This window comes from Accipiter gentilis, chromosome 9, assembly GCF_929443795.1.
Source record: "Accipiter gentilis chromosome 9, bAccGen1.1, whole genome shotgun sequence".
In the NCBI taxonomy this organism is placed as follows: domain Eukaryota; kingdom Metazoa; phylum Chordata; class Aves; order Accipitriformes; family Accipitridae; genus Astur; species Astur gentilis.
The window spans coordinates 1,494,398-1,511,629 of record NC_064888.1 but is presented as its reverse complement, the minus strand read 5'-3'; the positions used below and the strand labels follow the sequence as shown (position 1 = coordinate 1,511,629).

The 17,232-nt window shown below is 55.6% G+C and overlaps 2 protein-coding genes across 2 annotated transcripts; one reads left to right on the top strand and one right to left on the bottom strand.

The window, feature by feature from the left end:
• The first annotated feature begins 2,032 nt into the window (after nt 1-2,032).
• Nucleotides 2,033-4,108, top strand: LOC126042857 (RIMS-binding protein 3A-like). The gene has a single exon (XM_049810591.1). The coding sequence runs from the start codon at nt 2,033-2,035 to the stop codon at nt 4,106-4,108; it is 2,076 nt and encodes a 691-aa protein (XP_049666548.1).
• A 9,436-nt stretch (nt 4,109-13,544) lies between these two features.
• On the bottom strand, nt 13,545-16,921 carry LOC126042718 (olfactory receptor 14C36-like). The gene is made up of 2 exons (XM_049810290.1): nt 16,821-16,921; nt 13,545-14,479 (listed from the first exon to the last, which is right to left on the bottom strand). The coding sequence occupies exon 2, from the start codon at nt 14,454-14,456 to the stop codon at nt 13,545-13,547; it is 912 nt and encodes a 303-aa protein (XP_049666247.1). The 5' UTR covers nt 14,457-14,479; nt 16,821-16,921.
• Nucleotides 16,922-17,232: the final 311 nt, after the last annotated feature.

Here is a 17,232-nt window from a genome sequence, read left to right as displayed (position 1 = left end):
CACTCTGCTGGGGCCTGGCCTGTGCCTATTGAGCCACAGTTCAGTACTCAGAGGACTGTGGTTGATGCAGGGACCCAAACTGCATCTGAGGACACCATGCTTGAGATAGGGACCCAAACAACAACAACAACAACTATAGTAATTGCCCCAGTAGTGAGAAAGAAACAGTGGACAAGGAGATCAATGGGTCTATATCATCGATTAGTACAGGAAGAGGAAGAAGAGGAAAGGTTGGATCAAGAAGCCAGTCCTTCGATAAAGAATTTAGGCAGGGAGCGGAAACTACCCGGTCCGTGACCTCCTCAGAACTTGGAGACATGCAAAAAGATTACAGCTGCCAGCCGGGTGAGCGGATTGCTGCCTGGCTGCTCCGATGCTGGGATGCTGACAGTCAGCAACTGGAAGGTAAGAAAGCCCAACAGCTGGGATCCCTTGCTAGAACCCGGGGAATTGAGAGAGGAATTGGGGAAGAGGCAGCAATTTGCAGTTTCTGGAGACAGCTCCTCTCAAGTGTGGGGGCAAGATACCCATTCAAGGAAGGTCTTGTGAACTCCTCAGGAAAGTGGACTACTGCAGAAAAAGGCATCCAGTACCTGAGAGAGTTAGCAGTGCTGAAGTCATCTACAGTGATCTAGATGATGATGAGGTCTCCAAAGATCCAGAGGATGTCCTGTGCACATGGGCCATGCGGAGGAAGGTGATTCAAGGTGCCCCAGCGCCATATTCGAACAGTGAAGACATCTAAACATGTACCTGCTTCTCAAAATAGATGGCATCTAAGTCATAGCCTCATGGGACAATTCAGGGTGGAGGGGAGCTTCAGAGGTCCCTAGTGCAACCTGGGCCTCCAAGCAGGGTCAGCTCTGACATCAGAGCAGGTTGCTCAGCGCATTTCAGCATCCACAGAGTGTGCACACGAGCCAGGCATCTCCGACACCATCAGGGAAGTGGAGGCAGGTCATTTGACCAGTTCCCTGAACAAAGGGAGCTATCGGCATGCCGTGCCTCCTGAGATTCCTAGGAACACCGAAGCTTTTGCTCCAGAGGAGCGTGATCCCTCCTGAGGTGTCCCGGTGTAGCCCCTGCTCCGTGAGGTGCTTTAGGCTGTAAAGAACATCAAAACAACGCCTCTGACGGGGGTAATTTCACCTCCAGGGCCAAAATGCAGAGCAGAGGGAGGGATCTCAGAGCTCCCAGGCTCTCTGCTGCAGGGTTAGGACTTCAGAGGTGTTCCCAAAGTGGATTTGTTTGCATTTTTTTCTTCTCTTCTAGTTCGTGTGCCGGTGCCGGAAAGAAGGCAGCAGAAGCGCACACGAGTTGTAACCCCTTTTTCTTGCCGGCAACGAAGGTGCCTCTCGGCTGGGAGCGTGAGGAGGACCCCGTGTTACAGCTCTTGAGTCCTTATACGCAACCCTGAAACTACTCACGTGTTCCTGTTTACAATTTACACAAACTGTTGGCTTTGGCCATGATATCGCCTGTTACCATTCGCTTTGGAGCGTTTGTACATGCGACCCCGCCCGTGCAAGCATGCTTAATGCATGTTCATTAGCCGAGTTTGCACAATTTTGCTGCCACTTTGCCGCTTTCAGCCAGTTTGGCCTGGTTTCTTCTAGCAGCAAACCCACTTCTACGGAAGAGGTCAGTTGGTCGAGTTCTCTTGCCCACGTCTCGGGAGACATCTTTGTCTTTTGGTATGTTGTTACGTAAGATGCCGCACCCCTCCTTGTGAGCAGGGGGCCGGGACATGCCATAGGCGGCCATACTGCCCCACCCCTCATTGTGAGCTCGGGGCCGGGCCATGCCATAGAAGGCCATACTGCCCCACCCCTCATTGTGAGCAGGGGACCGGGACGGGTATATAAGGCCACGCCGGCCACCCGGGCCGTGGCAGTTGCCGTCTTTGCTTCCGCGCAGGGAAGGGAGGCAGCAGCTGCAACGGGCTCGGGGGGCTGCCGCCCCTCGCAGACCCAGGGAACGCAACCTTTGGCAGGTCGGTGACCTTTGGCAGCAGCGCTTGGTGGCCGACGCCATGGCGCGGGGCGTTGCGGGCCGGGGGCCGGTGGCGCGCAGCCACCCCCTGCCCCGCCGGGGCCCGGCGCAAGCCCCCGGCAGCCTCGCGCAGAAGGAGGAGCAGAGGCGGGAGCGGGAAGCGCGACAGGCTGAGCTGGAGGAAGAGCGGCTCCGCACCCAAGAGCTGCGCCGCTGCTTCGCTGCCGAAACCCGGGAGCTGAAGGCGGCCCTGGAGAGGGAGCGGCAGCTCCTGGCGGAGCGGCTCCAATCTGAGTGGGAGCAGCGACAGGCTCAGGAGGTGCGGCGGCTGCAGGAGCTGAACCAGCGGCAGCGGGTGGCAGAGACCCGCCAGCTGCTGCGCTGGAAGGAGGCTGAGCTCCGCGAGGGACAGGAGCTGCTGCGGCAGGCATGTACGGCCGCCGTTGACCAGACGCGGGACCTGCAGCGGCAGCTGGCCGAGGAGATGGTGAGGCCCAGCGAGAGCGGCAGGGAGGCCCGAAGCAAGCTCCAGGACGTCCTCAGCAAGCTCCAGTGGGAGACGGATGGCTACCAGCCCGCCCGCATCCGCCACCTCCAGAACCAGCTGCAGCTGGAGAGGAGACTCTTCCTCAAACACATCCTGCAGCGGTTCGAGGGCGAGCTGCCTGCCTCCCCCTGCACGGCCCAGCCCGAAGGCCCTCCTGGGCACCAGGGCCATCAGGAGACGCAGAGCTCCTGCTCCTCTGGCAGCGAAGGGCCCCAGGCCCCGGCGGCACCCCGGGAAAGACCGCCGGAAAGCCGCAGCGCTGGGCAGCAAACAACATGCAAGGCTGTGGCAGATGCTCAGCTCCAGGTGCCAGAGGGGCAAGACCTGGTGCTCCTGAAGCAGAACAGCCGCCTGCGGCGCCTTCTAGAAGACCTGGAGAGGCAACAGAGTGCCCTTGAGATGGAGAACCGCCTCCTGAAAAAGGAAGGCTCTCCAGAAGCGCGCAAGGAGGCAGAGAGGCTGCAGCAGATAAGTGCTCGCCTAGCTGCCCTCGCCTCGCGGCTGGCAGAAAGATCCAGGCAACTGCAGGCCACCACTGATTGCCTGATCAATACTCAAGTGCCACTGCCCCTCCAAAGCCCCACTGAGGAACTGTGCACGGCATCGCTTCCTCAGCAGAGGGGTGGAGAAATGGCAGAGCCTGCTGGAGCTCTGCTGGCACAAGACAAGCAGCATGACTTCTCCGAGAAGGCAGCTGAGGAGCTTCAGGCCCAAGTGGCTGCAGGTGAAGAGGCCTCTGGTCATGGGAGCGCCCACAGCCGAACTGGCGAGGAGTTAGAGGTGCAGCTCTCGGAGGTGACAAGTGAAAACACCCGCCTGGCTGAAGAAAATGCTCGCCTCCGTGGGCAGATGGGTTTGACAGAACACGTTCGAGCTGAAAATGCCGACCTGAAAGGGCAACTGGCGCGAGTGGCAGCGGAGCGAGATGCTGCCATCCAAATGAAGGTCTGTCTTCAAACCCAGCTGGAAGAGGCAGAGCGCAAACTGGAAGCCGTGAGAGAAATGGCAGAAAGGAGTCAACAGCTGGAGAAGGAACTCGAGGAGACAAAGTTAGCGCTCCAGAGGAAAGAAGAGCAAGGCAAGTGTTTGCCGAGGGCTCAGGCAGAAGCACACGGGGAACACCAAGAAACCCTGCAACTCTTTCGAGCCCAGCTGCTTTGGTATCAGAAGCTAAACGAGCAACACCCGCAGCTACTTCAGGAACTTGGGTGGCTGGAAAGAGAAAGATCCAAGCGTATCATTTCCAGGCCGCGCCAGGCTAACGGGGCTGCAGACAAGGAGTCCATCCTCCTGGCGGCTAGGAGAAAACAACCGGCGGAGCTGCGAGCATTCATAGCTCGATACAGCTACGATCCCTTCAGTGGTCCCAACGAGCGGCCTGAACTAGAGCTTCCTCTAGTTGCTGGGCAATACGTGTACGTCTTTGGGGACGTGGATGAAGACGGTTGGTACGTGGGAGAGCTGAGCGACGGCACAAGAGGCTTCGTCCCCTCTAATCTTCTTGAAGAAGTTTCAGATGACGGACAACCTGACGACACCGGAGTCTGTCCGGAGACAAGTGACTGGTAGCAGGACACAGATGCTGTCTGTCCTGTCTTCTTATATGTTCTTATTAAATCTTGTCCTAATGATCTCTCTGCACAATCTCACTCTCTATCCTGTGTGGATGTGTACGGAAAGGACTATGTGCCAGCTACTGGGGGGGCTTGGCGTGGGTGGACTGGGTGCCAGCTACCGGCGTGGGTCCCAGTGCAGCCGGGCCCTGGCTGGGATATCAGGTGGGCAGAGGGTCTGTGCTGGGTGGCTGTGGGGTTCCTGCAGCACAAACGTGTGAGTGCTGCGCGTTTGCAGGGAGCACCAAGACGGACCAGTCAGCAAGTAGGCGACTCGTGGGGTGGGCCAGAGGGCCGGAATCCGGGCAGGGGTACTGGCAGGGCAGAGAGGCTGTGCCGGCACTCTGGGGATCCATGAACATGCGTGTGCTTGTGAACGCACAGTGTGTTGTGTGTGTGCCTGCACTGGTGACCTCCTGTCTCTGGCAGCCCGAGAGGAGGAGGGGACATGGCTGTCTCTGTGTTTTACGTGAGTCCTCCATGTGGGTGCTGTCGACGGCAGCGCCTCGTCTGGGTGACTGGCCGTGTCAGTGTCCTCTCCGCAGGTGTGTCTGTGCGTGTGCATCTCTGGGATGCGTGCTCAGCTTCGCTAGAAGTTGCACCTGCAAGCGGAAAAGTGGCAGCTGCATCCCTCAGCCTGGGTAAAGACTCCAGATCCCCAGGCACCGGGCTGGGCTCCAGCAGCCAGGCAGGACTGTACTGGTGGTGCTGGTCTGGGCTCCAGCGGCATGGTAGGAGGGGTCCTTGGCTGCAGTGCCTGGAAGCGGTGGCCAGTCTTGACATCCCTTAACACTGTGGGTCTGTGGGATGCATGGGGGGATCTGAATCCTGCTTCATCCCCCGGGCTTCCAGCTGGGGATGAGATGTCTGCATTGCTTCGGCTGAATCCCTGCCCAGCCGGAGCGTTTAACCAACACCTCCCCGTCACTGCCTGTGTGTCCTTTTTTGTTATGGGCCAAGAATATCCGTGCCCAGAGGGGAACATCTACACCTCTCATGGACATCTGCGCTCTGGTAGGACAAACCATGCTTTTGGAATCGCTCTCTCTCCACTCTTTAGAGAGGGACAATTGGCGATTAGTGCAGTCAGCTAAAAAGTCCATTCCCCACGGGTGACTCCGCTGCCTTTCAGGAGCTGAGACATCTCCAGGGAGCCCAGAAGAGGCAGAGAAAGGGAAGCCTTGGGCTGGTCCTCTGCTCCTGAGCTGGGCCGGGCTCCTGGGACGGAGGGAGCTCCCAGCAAGTGGGCAGCGCTTTGTGAGAGACAGCTTGGTGAGACGTGTGGGTGACACCGAGGCTGGGGGCTGCCAGCTGCGGGGCCCCTCTCAGATCTTCCCGGGCTGGGGACATTGTCAGAGGGACAGGGCACAATGGCTGCCTTCTCCTGGGTACGGCTGCAGAGTGTCAGTGTGGTTTGTGACCAAAGAATGTATATCAAGAAAAGGTAGATAGTAGAGATACTAATGAACATTCTTTAGCATAAGCTGTATCAAACGTGTAGTGTCCAACCACGCAGAAGCACTGGAAAAGGGTCATCTAGTGGACAAGTGAGGAAGACTATCAAAGACCACCAGAGGACCCCTGAAGATCACCAAAGATCTCGGGTGCCCCTGCACCAAGGACATTTACATATATTACTGAGTTCCTGGGATTCAGGTGAATATGTTAATTGTTTCCAGGAAAAATCGCGAATATGTATGGCCATTTTGTATATATTCTCAACTGTTGAAAGAATTGCTATGCACGATAGGTGGAACGATCCCCCGTGCATCCAGCGATGCAATGAAGAATGCCTGCTTTCTAAAACTCCAAAATTGAGTCTTAGAGAGCTTCTGAAGTGCCGACTTCTGGCAACACTTGAAAGGTCCCTTGCAAGCCAAACTATTCTATGATTCTAGAATTCTATTATGTGGCTTCTTGTGGCACTTTGCATGTTAACGAGGCCTTTGGTGCCAAGTTCCTGAACTGCGGATATTGAAAGAATGAACCAGCCTAGAAGGAAGCAAAAGGCTTCCTGAGGTCCATCCAAGTGTGGGGAGTGAAGGGGAGGACGAGAGGCAGGTCAGCTCATGGAGCACGTTGAGCACTGTCTAGCCACGCCACAGCAGAGGGCATTCCCCATCTCCCCGGGTGAGGCACGCGCACATGATGGAAACCCCAGTTGATGAAGCACATCCTGTGGAGGGGAGAACCTCCCTGAGGCCCCTTTGTGCTTCTCGAGGTCGAAGCACTTGTGCAAGGCTCCAGGAGGAGCTAATTGCAGGTGGGTGGTCTGCAGCGGGCAGGGAATGGGACAGGGCTGCTCGCAGGAATGCTGTGGGAGGGGAGGTCCGTCGCTCAGGGAGATGAGGATGAAGGGTGGGCATCGAGGGTTGTGGTGTTTCTCTTCCCAAGGCACCATTACGCGTGAGGAAGCTCCGCTTCCCTGGCAATGGCCAAACATCTGCCTGCCGTTGGGAAGCCCCAGGGAGCTCCCTTTGGGAGTCTCTGTGGCGCAATCGGTTAGTGCGTTCGGCTGTTAACCGAAAGGTTGGTGGTTCGAGCCCACCCAGGGACGGCTCGCCCCTCTTGCCTGCCTAGGCCACAGTGTTCTAGCCTTGTTTAAGGTCCCTTCCAACCCAAAGCATCCTATGGCTCTAGAAGAAAACCCAGGCTCTTCAGTCCCCTCAGCAAAGCAGAGGAAGGAAGGAAAACTGATAGCATCAGTTCCTTATTTTGCTTTGCCTGCCCATTTTGGGGAGCCGGGCTTAGCTCCCACCTGGGCTCAACCCACCACATAATTTGCTGTAGCTCTACTTTCACTAAAGACACTAACAGTAGCGTGCTCTAAAAACATTTCTCCTTCTTCTTGATGGTCATAAGACTCATTTCTCTACTCTTAGTAAACTTAATTGCTTTAATGTTCTGCCTTTTACCTGGGCTCAACCCAGCACATACTTTGCCTTAGTTCTACGTTCACTAAAGACACTAACAGTAACATGCTCTAAAAACATTTCTTTTTCTTCTTGATGGTCATAAGACCCATTACTCTTAGTAAACTTAATTGCTTTAATGTTCTGCCTTTCACCTGACTTGATCCCCATCCTCTGCTGCTTGTTCTTCTCCAGACTCCTGCCTTCAGGCACAAGGGCCTGGGACACCCCACCAGTATCAGTCCCCTGCCGAAGGAAAAGTCTTCTCCTCTGGAGCCCAAGGCTCCGCCACTTGCTCTCCTCACCCCCCCGGCATCTGGGACCCCACCGTTTCATGGTCACTACAGCCAAGGATGACACTGAGTATCACATCCCTGACCACATCTTCCTTTTTTGCCAGTAGTGGAGCCAGGTGAAGCACCCAGGGCCCTTGCTGACCCACCTAGGAGCTGTCTGAAGAAGTTGTCCCGAGATCCTCCAGACTCTTTGCACCCTGTTGGACCCGGTCCATGAATGCCAGGGCAATTACAGTTCCCAACAGGAACCGGCTCATTGACCTGCAGCCTTCCTTGGGCTGCTGACAGAAGACTTCTCCTGCTTCCTCACCCTCGTGGAGAGGTTCAGAACTGCCAGCACGATGTCACCCTTACTGCTTCCTCTAATCCTCAGTGACAGAAGCTAACCCATCCTGGAAGAGCTCCATACATCTGAGCTGCCCCTTCACACAGGGCCAGCCCCATGCTCACCTTCCCTGGCACTCTCTTCTGCAGAGCCTCTATCCCTCTTTTGCAGCACCCCAGGTGAGCAACCTGTCCCACCACGTCTCATTTCATCCAAAACCTGCACCGTGCTGTGAGGCTCCAGCTCCTCCCGCCTGTGCACGTTTGGGCTGCAGCATCTCAGCCGTGGCACCAGGGCTGGGCACAGACTCCTCGCAGGCAGGTACGGTAACAGGGACCCAGGACCCCACGCTGCTTCACGCGCTAGAGTGTTTGACAGATGTTCATGCAACAAGGAACTGAGCTGCCCACAGACTGCCCTGCTGTCTCCAAGGCCAGAGAAACGTGGCTAGGGAATGACACCGTGTCCAGAGAGGCGTTTGGTGAGTCTGCAGAAGCTCTGCAGGTGGCTTGTAGGACAAAATCCAGGAAGGAGAGGGTGCTGCAGAGAAAGTCTTTGCAGGTGGACACCTTTTGGTCCATCCCCACTGTGATTGTGGACATTACCATCATCATCGTCCTCCTGCACACCATCAGGCATGGGAGGAGAGGTTCAGAGAGAGGAGAATGGTCCAAAGCGGAGAACACAAGCACAGGGCTGGGCACCCTGCTGTGACCTCCTTGTCCTGCGGCACCACCAAGGGACGGACCTTGCGTCTGTGGCATGGTGTTGCTGTTCAGGGAATGGCAGGCAGACAGCCACCGGACCCTTTTGGGAGGCTGCTTGCCGCACACCAGCTCCACCAGGGCATGGCTCCCCTGGAGGTCCTGGGCTGTGTTTGCCTGCTGAGTGCAGTTGTATTTGGCACTCTAGGCACCTGGCGTGGCACTGGAGGCTTGGTCCGGTGTCATGCAGGATGGCCAAGGATATCGCCATTCCCCCTCTGGACTTCAGCTGACGCTCGGGAAGGATGTGGGTATTCTCAGAGATTTTCCACCAGAGCTTGCAAACACTTGCATACATCTTGGATGAACCCTGGCCCCTCAGTCATCAGCAAGTGTCTGTGGGTGAGCAACTGAGTGCCCACAGAACAAAGACCAGGGAATCGGAGCAGGGGTTCACCTGCAGGCAATGCTTTTGTCCCCCCCCGGAATTGAAGCAAGAGGAATCCCAGCTCCTCTGGCTGTGTGGGGTGCATGAGGGGAGCTGAATCCTGGTTCTTCCAGCGGGGGTTGACATGCCTGCATTGCCTCAGCTGAACAACAGCTCTGCAAAGGGGAAGAAGAGGCAGAGAAAGGGAAGCCTTGGGCTGGTCCTCTGCTCCTGAGCTGGGCCGGGCTGCTGGGACGGAGGGAGCTCCCAGCAAGTGGGCAGCGCTTTGTGAGAGACAGCTCTGCCCAGGAGCAGCTCCCCTGCGAAGCACAGCAGGGCTGAAGGCACTGCCTGCAGGTAGTGAGGGGAGACGAGCGCGGTAGAGAGAGGTCAGTGGGAGGACAGCTGAGCTCCCAGTGTGGGAGAAGGACTTCTGGGAAGACTCCGGCTGCAGGGCAGTGCACATGCGAGAGTTTCCTGGAGGAGTCTCCAAAACCCGGCGCATCCAAAGCATCTGTCAGAACAACCCTCACAGTTTGTCCAGTCTGTAGGAAGACGTGCTGCTGAGCAAGGCTTCCCTGCTGCATTGTCAGAGGGACAGGGCACAATGGCTGCCTTCTCCTGGGTACGGCTGCAGAGTGTCAGTGTGGTTTGTGACCAAAGAATGTATATCAAGAAAAGGTAGATAGTAGAGATACTAATGAACATTCTTTAGCATAAGCTGCAGGGTGGGATGACAGTCACTGGAGCTGGGACAGAGGCAGTCCATTGTCAGTACCTCTGGCCTCGACCCATTTCTGCTGGGGTAGCACTCACAACCACCGGTGTTGGGGGGAGCAGGTCCGGGAGCCGCAGGGCGCTGGGGGCAGGTAGGAGAGTGGCCGAGGCAGCTGGGAGGCAGCAAGGCCTGCGCCCTGCCCCGCCGCATGGGGTCCAGCATCCAGCCCCCACCGGGATCCAGCTTCCAGCCCCAGGGGGAACAACAGTCTGGGAAGGGGGAAAAATAAGGACCAGCTCTCTGTCAGACTCGACAAGGGTATAAAGGGGGTCCCGCCGGAGGACACCCTGAGTCAGTCCTCCTCGGAGCAGCGGGTCTGCAGTCCGGGACTCTCTCCTTGGGTCAGGATGCTGCCCCAGGTAACTCCTCGAGGTTGAGAGCCCTCATCTTTTAGGTGAGTGATACGCGCATTTTGAGTCATCGCTTTTAAATCTTAAGGATTCTTAAGGCGGCTGTGTAGCACCAATCCCCCTTACATCATTGATCCTGTGGCTCACTAATGTTATCGGAGTTCTAACTAACTTTTTACCAAAGAATAAATCTGACTTTTAACACCTGCTGGATTTGATTGTGTGAGCCTCCCTAACAGACCTCCAGGCCCTTCATGCCATCTCATTCCTCGGTCTCATATTACCACCGCTGAGCAGTCACAAAGGGCAGTGATGCAAAGGGGTTTTGTACGAATGAACTCAGACCTTCTTCCTTCTGCAAGGGTTAATGCATGCCAGAACAGCAGAGCTGTGTGCAGGGTCCTGCTACAGGACCTCTCCCTCTCCTCCCCTCCAGTCCCCAGCACTGGAAAATAAGGATGCAGAAAGGAAAACTGTGGAGCCAGGAGAAAAATGAGCCAGAAACCATACCTGCACTGGCCAGAAGGACATTCAGGTGTGGAGCAGGCTTGCAGCCCTTGTGGCTGGAGGCATCACCAGCCTTTCTGATAGTCCTAGCCCTCCTGTCCCTTTAGGCAAGGGGCCAGCAGCTACCAGCTCTTATGGAGGGGGTGGTGCATATTCTTTAATGCCTCAGGGCACGCCCTGAGCAAGGCAGGGACTGGGACCTGGGAGAGGCTGCCTAGCAGGACGTCCATGGGGGGGACAGGGCACCACGGGCTGTCCTGGGCATCATGCCGGGGGGACCATTCCACACCCCCAAACATACCCTGTCCCAGGCATGCTGTGCCCACAGAGCAGGGCCGTGGGACCTGACAATGACAGGGGCCACGAAGCAGCTGCCAGGGAGCGACAGCAACGACAGATACAAACAAGGCATTTAGCTTCTTTGCCTTCATCGCACAGGTATGATTTTGGGAAAGCCTGAGATTGCTGGTGGTTGCAAGGGGAGTCAAAAGGAAAAAGAAGGGCGTTGATCTTTGCATTGGAGACCAAGGCTGAAGATGGAAAATGCAGGGCTGCTCCAGAACGGGGAGGGTGATTTAGATGGGGCTGAGGGACTAAATTCCTTCTCTGCCTGAGTCTTTACTGAAAAGGTCTCTAGGACTCTGTGCCCAGTGAAAGCGTTCAAGGAGGAGGAGAGCACATATTGGCAGGAAGCTCATGAAATCCGGTAGGGACAAATGCCAGTTTTTGCCCTGGAAGGGGACTAACCCTCGCAATGGCACAGGCTGGGAGGAGCCCTCTGGGAATGGTCTTCGTGGCCAGTGAGCAGGACAGGAGGCAGCCATGTGGCCTGACAGCAAGGAAGGTGTTGTGGTTTAAGCCCAGCCAGCAAGTAAGCACCATGCAGCTGCTCACTTACTCCCCCCCCACCCCCCCACCCAGTGGGATGGGGAGGAGAATCAGAAAGAAAAACTCGTGGGTTTGAGATAAGAACCATTTAATAACTCAAGTAAAATAAAATGTAATACTAACATTACTAACAACACTACTACTAATAACGACAACAATAATAAATACAACAACAACAACAATAATTACTATAATTTAAAAAAAAATAAAGAAAAATAAACCCCAAGAAATGACAAGTGATGCACAACGCAATTGCTCACCATGTGCTGACCAGTGCCTGAGCAGCGATCCACCCTTCCCAGCCAATTCCCCCCACCAGTTTATATATTGAGCATGATGTTCTATGGTATGGAATATCCCTTTGGCTAGTTCGGGCCAGCTGTCCTGGCTATGGTCTCTCCCAACTTCTTGTACACCTGCTTGCTGGCAGAGCATGGGAAAAAAAAAAATCCTTAATTTAGGATAAGCGCTACTTAGCAACAACTAAACCATCAGTGCTTTACCAACATTATTCTCACACTAAACCCAAAACACACTGCACCAGCTGCTAAGAAGAAAATTAACTCTATCCCAGCTGAAACCAGGACACAGGCAAAGTGGGATCATGCCTTTGGAGATGTGGGTTTGTATGACAAGGTTTTGGTAGCATGTTACTGTCTTTAGTGAACGTAGAACTAAGGCAAATTATGTGGTGGGTTGAGCCCAGGTGGGAGCTAAGCCCTGCTCCCCAAACTGGGCAAGCAAAGCAAAATAAGGAACTGATGCTATCAGTTTTCCTTCCTTCCTCTGCCTTTGCTGAGGGGACTGAAGAGCCTGGGTTTTCTTCTAGAGCCATAGGATGCTTTGGGTTGGAAGGGACCTTAAACAAGGCTAGAACACTGTGGCCTAGGCGACGCGTCCCTGGGTGGGCTCAAACCACCAACTTTTCGGTTAACAGCCGAACGCGCTAACCGATTGCGCCACAGAGACTCCCGAAGGGAGCTCCCTGGGGCTTCCCAACGGCAGGCAGATGTTTGGCCGTTGCCAGGGAAGCGGAGCTTCCTCACGCGTAATGGTGACTTGGGAAGAGAAACACCACAACCCTCGATGCCCACCCTTCATCCTCGTCTCCCTGAGCGACGGACCTCCTGAGCACCAGGAACCAAGCACCAGACCAAGAATGTCTGGCTCTGCACTGTGAGCGTGCTTCAGGTTATCCACGGTCTGGCAGCAGTTTTGAATGAGCTGAACATCATCATTTTTTGCGATGCAAACTCTAGCCCAGGTCGGATCCCATATCACCTCCTCCTGATCATTCTGGTCAGTCTTGGCCCTCTCATTGAGCTCCCCACCAACCCTCAGAGCTGGGTGCACATCAGTGCCGTGAAGCCCCACCCAGGGGCTCTGTGGAGATGAAGGTGCTTGAAGGGAATATGGTACATTTCCAAGGAGAGCAGATGTTCAGTTGTGCCTGAAGGTGACATGAGTGACTCTCCAGCCTCTCTTCCTTGTGCCTGCTGGCTCCCCATTTCCTCCTCGGGGATTGTAGAGCGCTTCTTTTCCTTTGGATGCCTGCATTTAGCACTTTCCTTTGAGTGAGTCCACTGTGGGCCATCTCTCACTGTGTGGGGCTCCAGTCACTGCCCGTCCGAGGCACATGCTGTCCATGGAGACCCCTGGGGTCTCCAGGCAGCTCCAGACTCTCTTCCTGAAGGACATCACGCGCGTGTCACATGTGCCACAGCCCAGGCCATGTACCTCAGTGACTCCGTGACTGCTCACCATCTCCACTGTCACTAGACACCAGTGGGTAAGTCCCAAATCCAACCTGCAGTCTCTGAAAGGCACCAGCAGGACAATGATTTTTTTGCTCCTGAACCCGTGGAGCAACAGGCCCCTTTGGGGAGCATTTGCTCATGCCTGTTCTTGTCGCCAGCTTTGGATGAAGAGCGCAGACTTCAGGCAGCGCACTGGGGAGATGCCATTTTATTACGAGGAAGCTATGGGAGATGCAGCTGTGATGCAGTGTTAGAAAGATTTGTCATGTGAGAGTCAGGTGACACAGAGAAGGTACATTCGTCCTTAGCAGTAAAGTCAATCCAAATATTTATGTTCTGCAGATAATAATAATAATGACAATGATAAACGAACAAAGCACGTGCCTGCAATAGGATACCGTGGGAGTCATTTGTGTAGAGAGAAGTTTGTACTACTGAAAAATGTCCATTAAAAGACTTTCCTAATGGCATCCTTGAGGTCTTGGTTCCTCAAGCTGTAGATGAGGGGGTTCACTGTGGGAGGCACCACCGAGTACAGAACTCCTACCACCAGATTGAGGGAATGGGAGGAGATGGAGGGGGGCTTCAGGTAGGCAAACGTGGCAGTACTGACATACAGGGAGACCACGGCCAGGTGAGGCAGGCACGTGGAAAAGGCTTTGTGGCGTCCCTGCTCAGAGGGGATCCTGAGCACAGCCCTGAAGATCTGCACGTAGGACAGCACAATGAAAACAAAACAGCCCAAAGCTAAGATAGCACTAAATATAAGAACCTCAAATTCCCTGAGGTATGAGTTGGAGCAGCAGAGCTTGAGGATCTGGGGGATTTCACAGAAGAACTGGTCTATGGTATTGCCTCGGCAGAGCGGCAGTGAAAATGTATTGGCAGTGTGCAGCACGGCATAGACAAAACCACTGCCCCAGGCAGCTGCTGCCATGTTGGCACAAGCTCTGCCGCCCAGGAGGGTCCCGTAGTGCAGGGGTTTGCAGATGGCAACGTAGCGGTCATAGGCCATGAGGGTGAGAAGAAAATACTCCACTGACATCAAGAAGAGAAAGAAAAAGACCTGAGCAGTGCATCCTGCATAGGAAATATCGCTGGTGTCCCAGAGGGAGTTGGCCATGGATTTGGGGACAGTGGTGGAGATGGAGCCCAGGTCGAGGAGGGAGAGGTTGAGGAGGAAGAAGTACATGGGGGTGTGGAGGTGATGGTCGCAGGCTACAGCGATGATGATGAGGCCATTGCCCAGGATGGCAGCCAGGTAGATGCCCAGGAAGAGCCAGAAGTGCAAGAGCTGCAGCTCCCGCGTGTCTGCGAATGCCAGGAGGAGGAACTGGGTGATGGAGCTGCTGTTGGACATTTGCTGCCTCTAGGCATCGGAGTCTGTTTAAGAAGGAAAAGACAGTGAGAAGTTTTGAGAGATTTTTCAAGGAAAAACCCCTAAAATCTTCTGACAAAAATGGAGCATCAGCACCTAGTTCCCATTGAAGACATCTCCAGGGCAGGTCCTCCAGGGTCACTGTCAGAAAAGAAGCTGACCTGCACCCCCACCCAAACCCCAGAGACCAAGGGCACCACGTACATGTGGAGAAACAAGGAGGAATATCGCAGTACTCCCACCAGATGAAGCAAAGTGACAAGGACAGACAGGCATGCAGCGCAGCCTTCTCCTTACCTCCCTGTACTCACCACCTCACAGACAGTGGCACTCCCGGGCAGGTGCTTTTAGCCACGTTGTTGTGTAGCACGTTGGAAGACACACGCACCTCTCCTCCTCTGGAGGTCCAGCTGCCAAGGAGGTGTCTCATGCCCTGGACCCCACAGCCGTGGGAGCAGAGGCTCTGCTGAGTGGGAGAGGAGTCCAGAGGATTCCTCAGGAGAAGGTGTCTGCACCACAGGGGTTGACAGGCAGGTGCTTGAATCACCCACCTCCCACGGCGTTTCTGCGAGTAGTTGATTCTCCATCCCTCTTTGTGTCTCTGCTGCCTGGAGCAGTCCCTGCTGGCATCTGCTTCTCTGTCCCCACGTCTCTGCCATGTCATCGCTCACAGACCCCATCCCACCCACTGCGTGCTCAACTCTGCCCTGCAGATGCCTCAAGCCTGGCATTTGTACTGCACTCCAAGTGAAATCTTGAGGGTCCTGGGAGGCCAAAGGACTGTCCCTTAGTGCAGAGTGAGGACAACCGGTCTGTCCACCAGTCCTGATCTCAGCCAGGGACAGCTTGGGCTCATTCAGGTTGCCCACATGCAGCAGCCCAGTTACTCCCTGGCTTCTCTGTTGGGCTCCCAGATATGAGAAAGACCTTGATGAAGAGCTGTGTGCTTCCATTCGGGTGTCATAAAGGTAGGGTGTCCTGAAGGGAGACAGCTTCTTCCCACCCCATGCACTGCATTGCCCAGAGCCCCGCTGGTTAGAAGGGGGATTGGACATCTTCCTACCATGGAGAAATCTGCATGGCAGGATGCACAGCGGGGAGTGTGTGAGCTGCAGCTGAAACCCTCAGCCCCACAGAGTCTCAAAACCAGAACAGCAGCAGCATGGGCAATTGGGGGCACAAGGAGAAATACCACAGTGCTTTTGCAAGGGGAGGCAATGCCAGGAAAGGACATAGTGACACCCAGGAGAGACTACTCTGCTGGAGGTTTGGCTGACAAGGAGCTGACTCATCATCTGAAAACCCTGACATGAAAAAGCTGTCAGGGAGGTGCTCCCATTGCCCTACAAGACTATTCTGTTAGCAACGTCCTGCAATTCTCTACCCATGTCTCTGCTGCCTGGAGCAGTCCCTGCTGGCATCTGCTTCCCTGTCCCCACATCTCTGTCATGTCATCGCTCACAGACCCCATCCCACCCACTGCGTGCTCAACTCTGCCCTGCAGATGCCTCCTGGCAGCAGGACACTGCCCAGGGCCATCTGCGTATGCAGGGTCTGAGGAGCAGCTCGGACAAGTCCGAATGAGAGCTGGGGTCTCAGTGCCTTCTCCAGAACAGAGAAATAAATTCCTATCCCCCACAGCCCGCCCAGACAACCAAGAGGAGGAAGCACAAAGCACAGACTCCTTCTCTTTCATTTAACCACCACCTTGGCATTCCTCTTCAAAATTGCCCTCAGAGATGTCCTGGGGTGATGTGGAGCCCCGAGCAGCCCCGGCCCACGCAGCACCCTCCCAACAGCAGAAGGACCCTGCCCTGCCAGGGGTTGCTCCTTCCACCCACAGCTTCCCCCCAGAGTGCCGTGGGGAGCAGAGCCCCGGCACACAGAGCCCTGGGGTGCAGGGACCCTGCTCTGAAGGACAGCCCTGGGCACCCCTGGGTGCACGCCCGGCTTCACAGCCCTGCAGTCAACCCCGGGAAAAGGGACCTGAGATGCCCTGTCCCTCAGAGGGTGCAGCGGGGAAGCCCTGCTCTGCACCGCGTCCTTCTGCAGGCGAAAGAAACCCTGGGAGCCATCCTGCCAGATCCTATCTGCTCTGGGATGTGCCAGCTCTAGGAGACCCCTCCAGGAAACTCGGGTACATCGCCCTGCAGCCAGAGACCTACTGGGCTATGAGCTGTGATGATTTCTTCCCCAGTGAGCTCTCAGCATCCTCCCACTCCACACTGCCTGTAACCTCTCTCCTGCTTCTCGCCTCTCCTCTTGCTGCCTGCAGGCAGTGCTGCGCTTTGCAGGGGAGCTGCTCCTGGGCAGAGCTGTCTTTGTGCAGCGCTGCTCGTTTGCTACGAGCTCCCTCCGTCCCAGGAGCCCAGCTCAGCAGCAGAGGACCAGCCCAAGGCAGCCCTTTCTCTGACTCCTCTGGGCTCCCTCCACGTGTCCCTGGGGCTCCAGGGCTGACAGAGCCTGAAAGGCAGCAGGGTCATCCCTGGGGAGCGTGCTTTGGAGTCCTCAAAAGTAATCACTAATGGTCCCTCTCTCAACAGCAGAGAGGGACTGATTCCTGCAGCAGAATTTGTCCTGACAGAGTGTGGTTTTCTGCGAGAGGCGTCGATGTTCCCCTCTGGACACCGCCGGTCCTGTCCCGTAACAAAAAAGACACACAGGCAGGGAGGGGTTGGCTTCCCCTTTGCAGAGCTGTTGTTCAGCTGAGGCAATGCAGGCATGTCATCCCCCGCTGGAAGAACCAGGATTCAGCTCC

What these genes read in the sequence shown, in the direction of transcription:
- LOC126042857 (XM_049810591.1), top strand. Translation starts at nt 2,033, where the DNA reads ATGGCGCGGGGCGTTGCGGGCCGGGGGCCGGTGGCGCGCAGCCACCCC.
- LOC126042718 (XM_049810290.1), bottom strand. Translation starts at nt 14,456, where the DNA reads ATGTCCAACAGCAGCTCCATCACCCAGTTCCTCCTCCTGGCATTCGCA.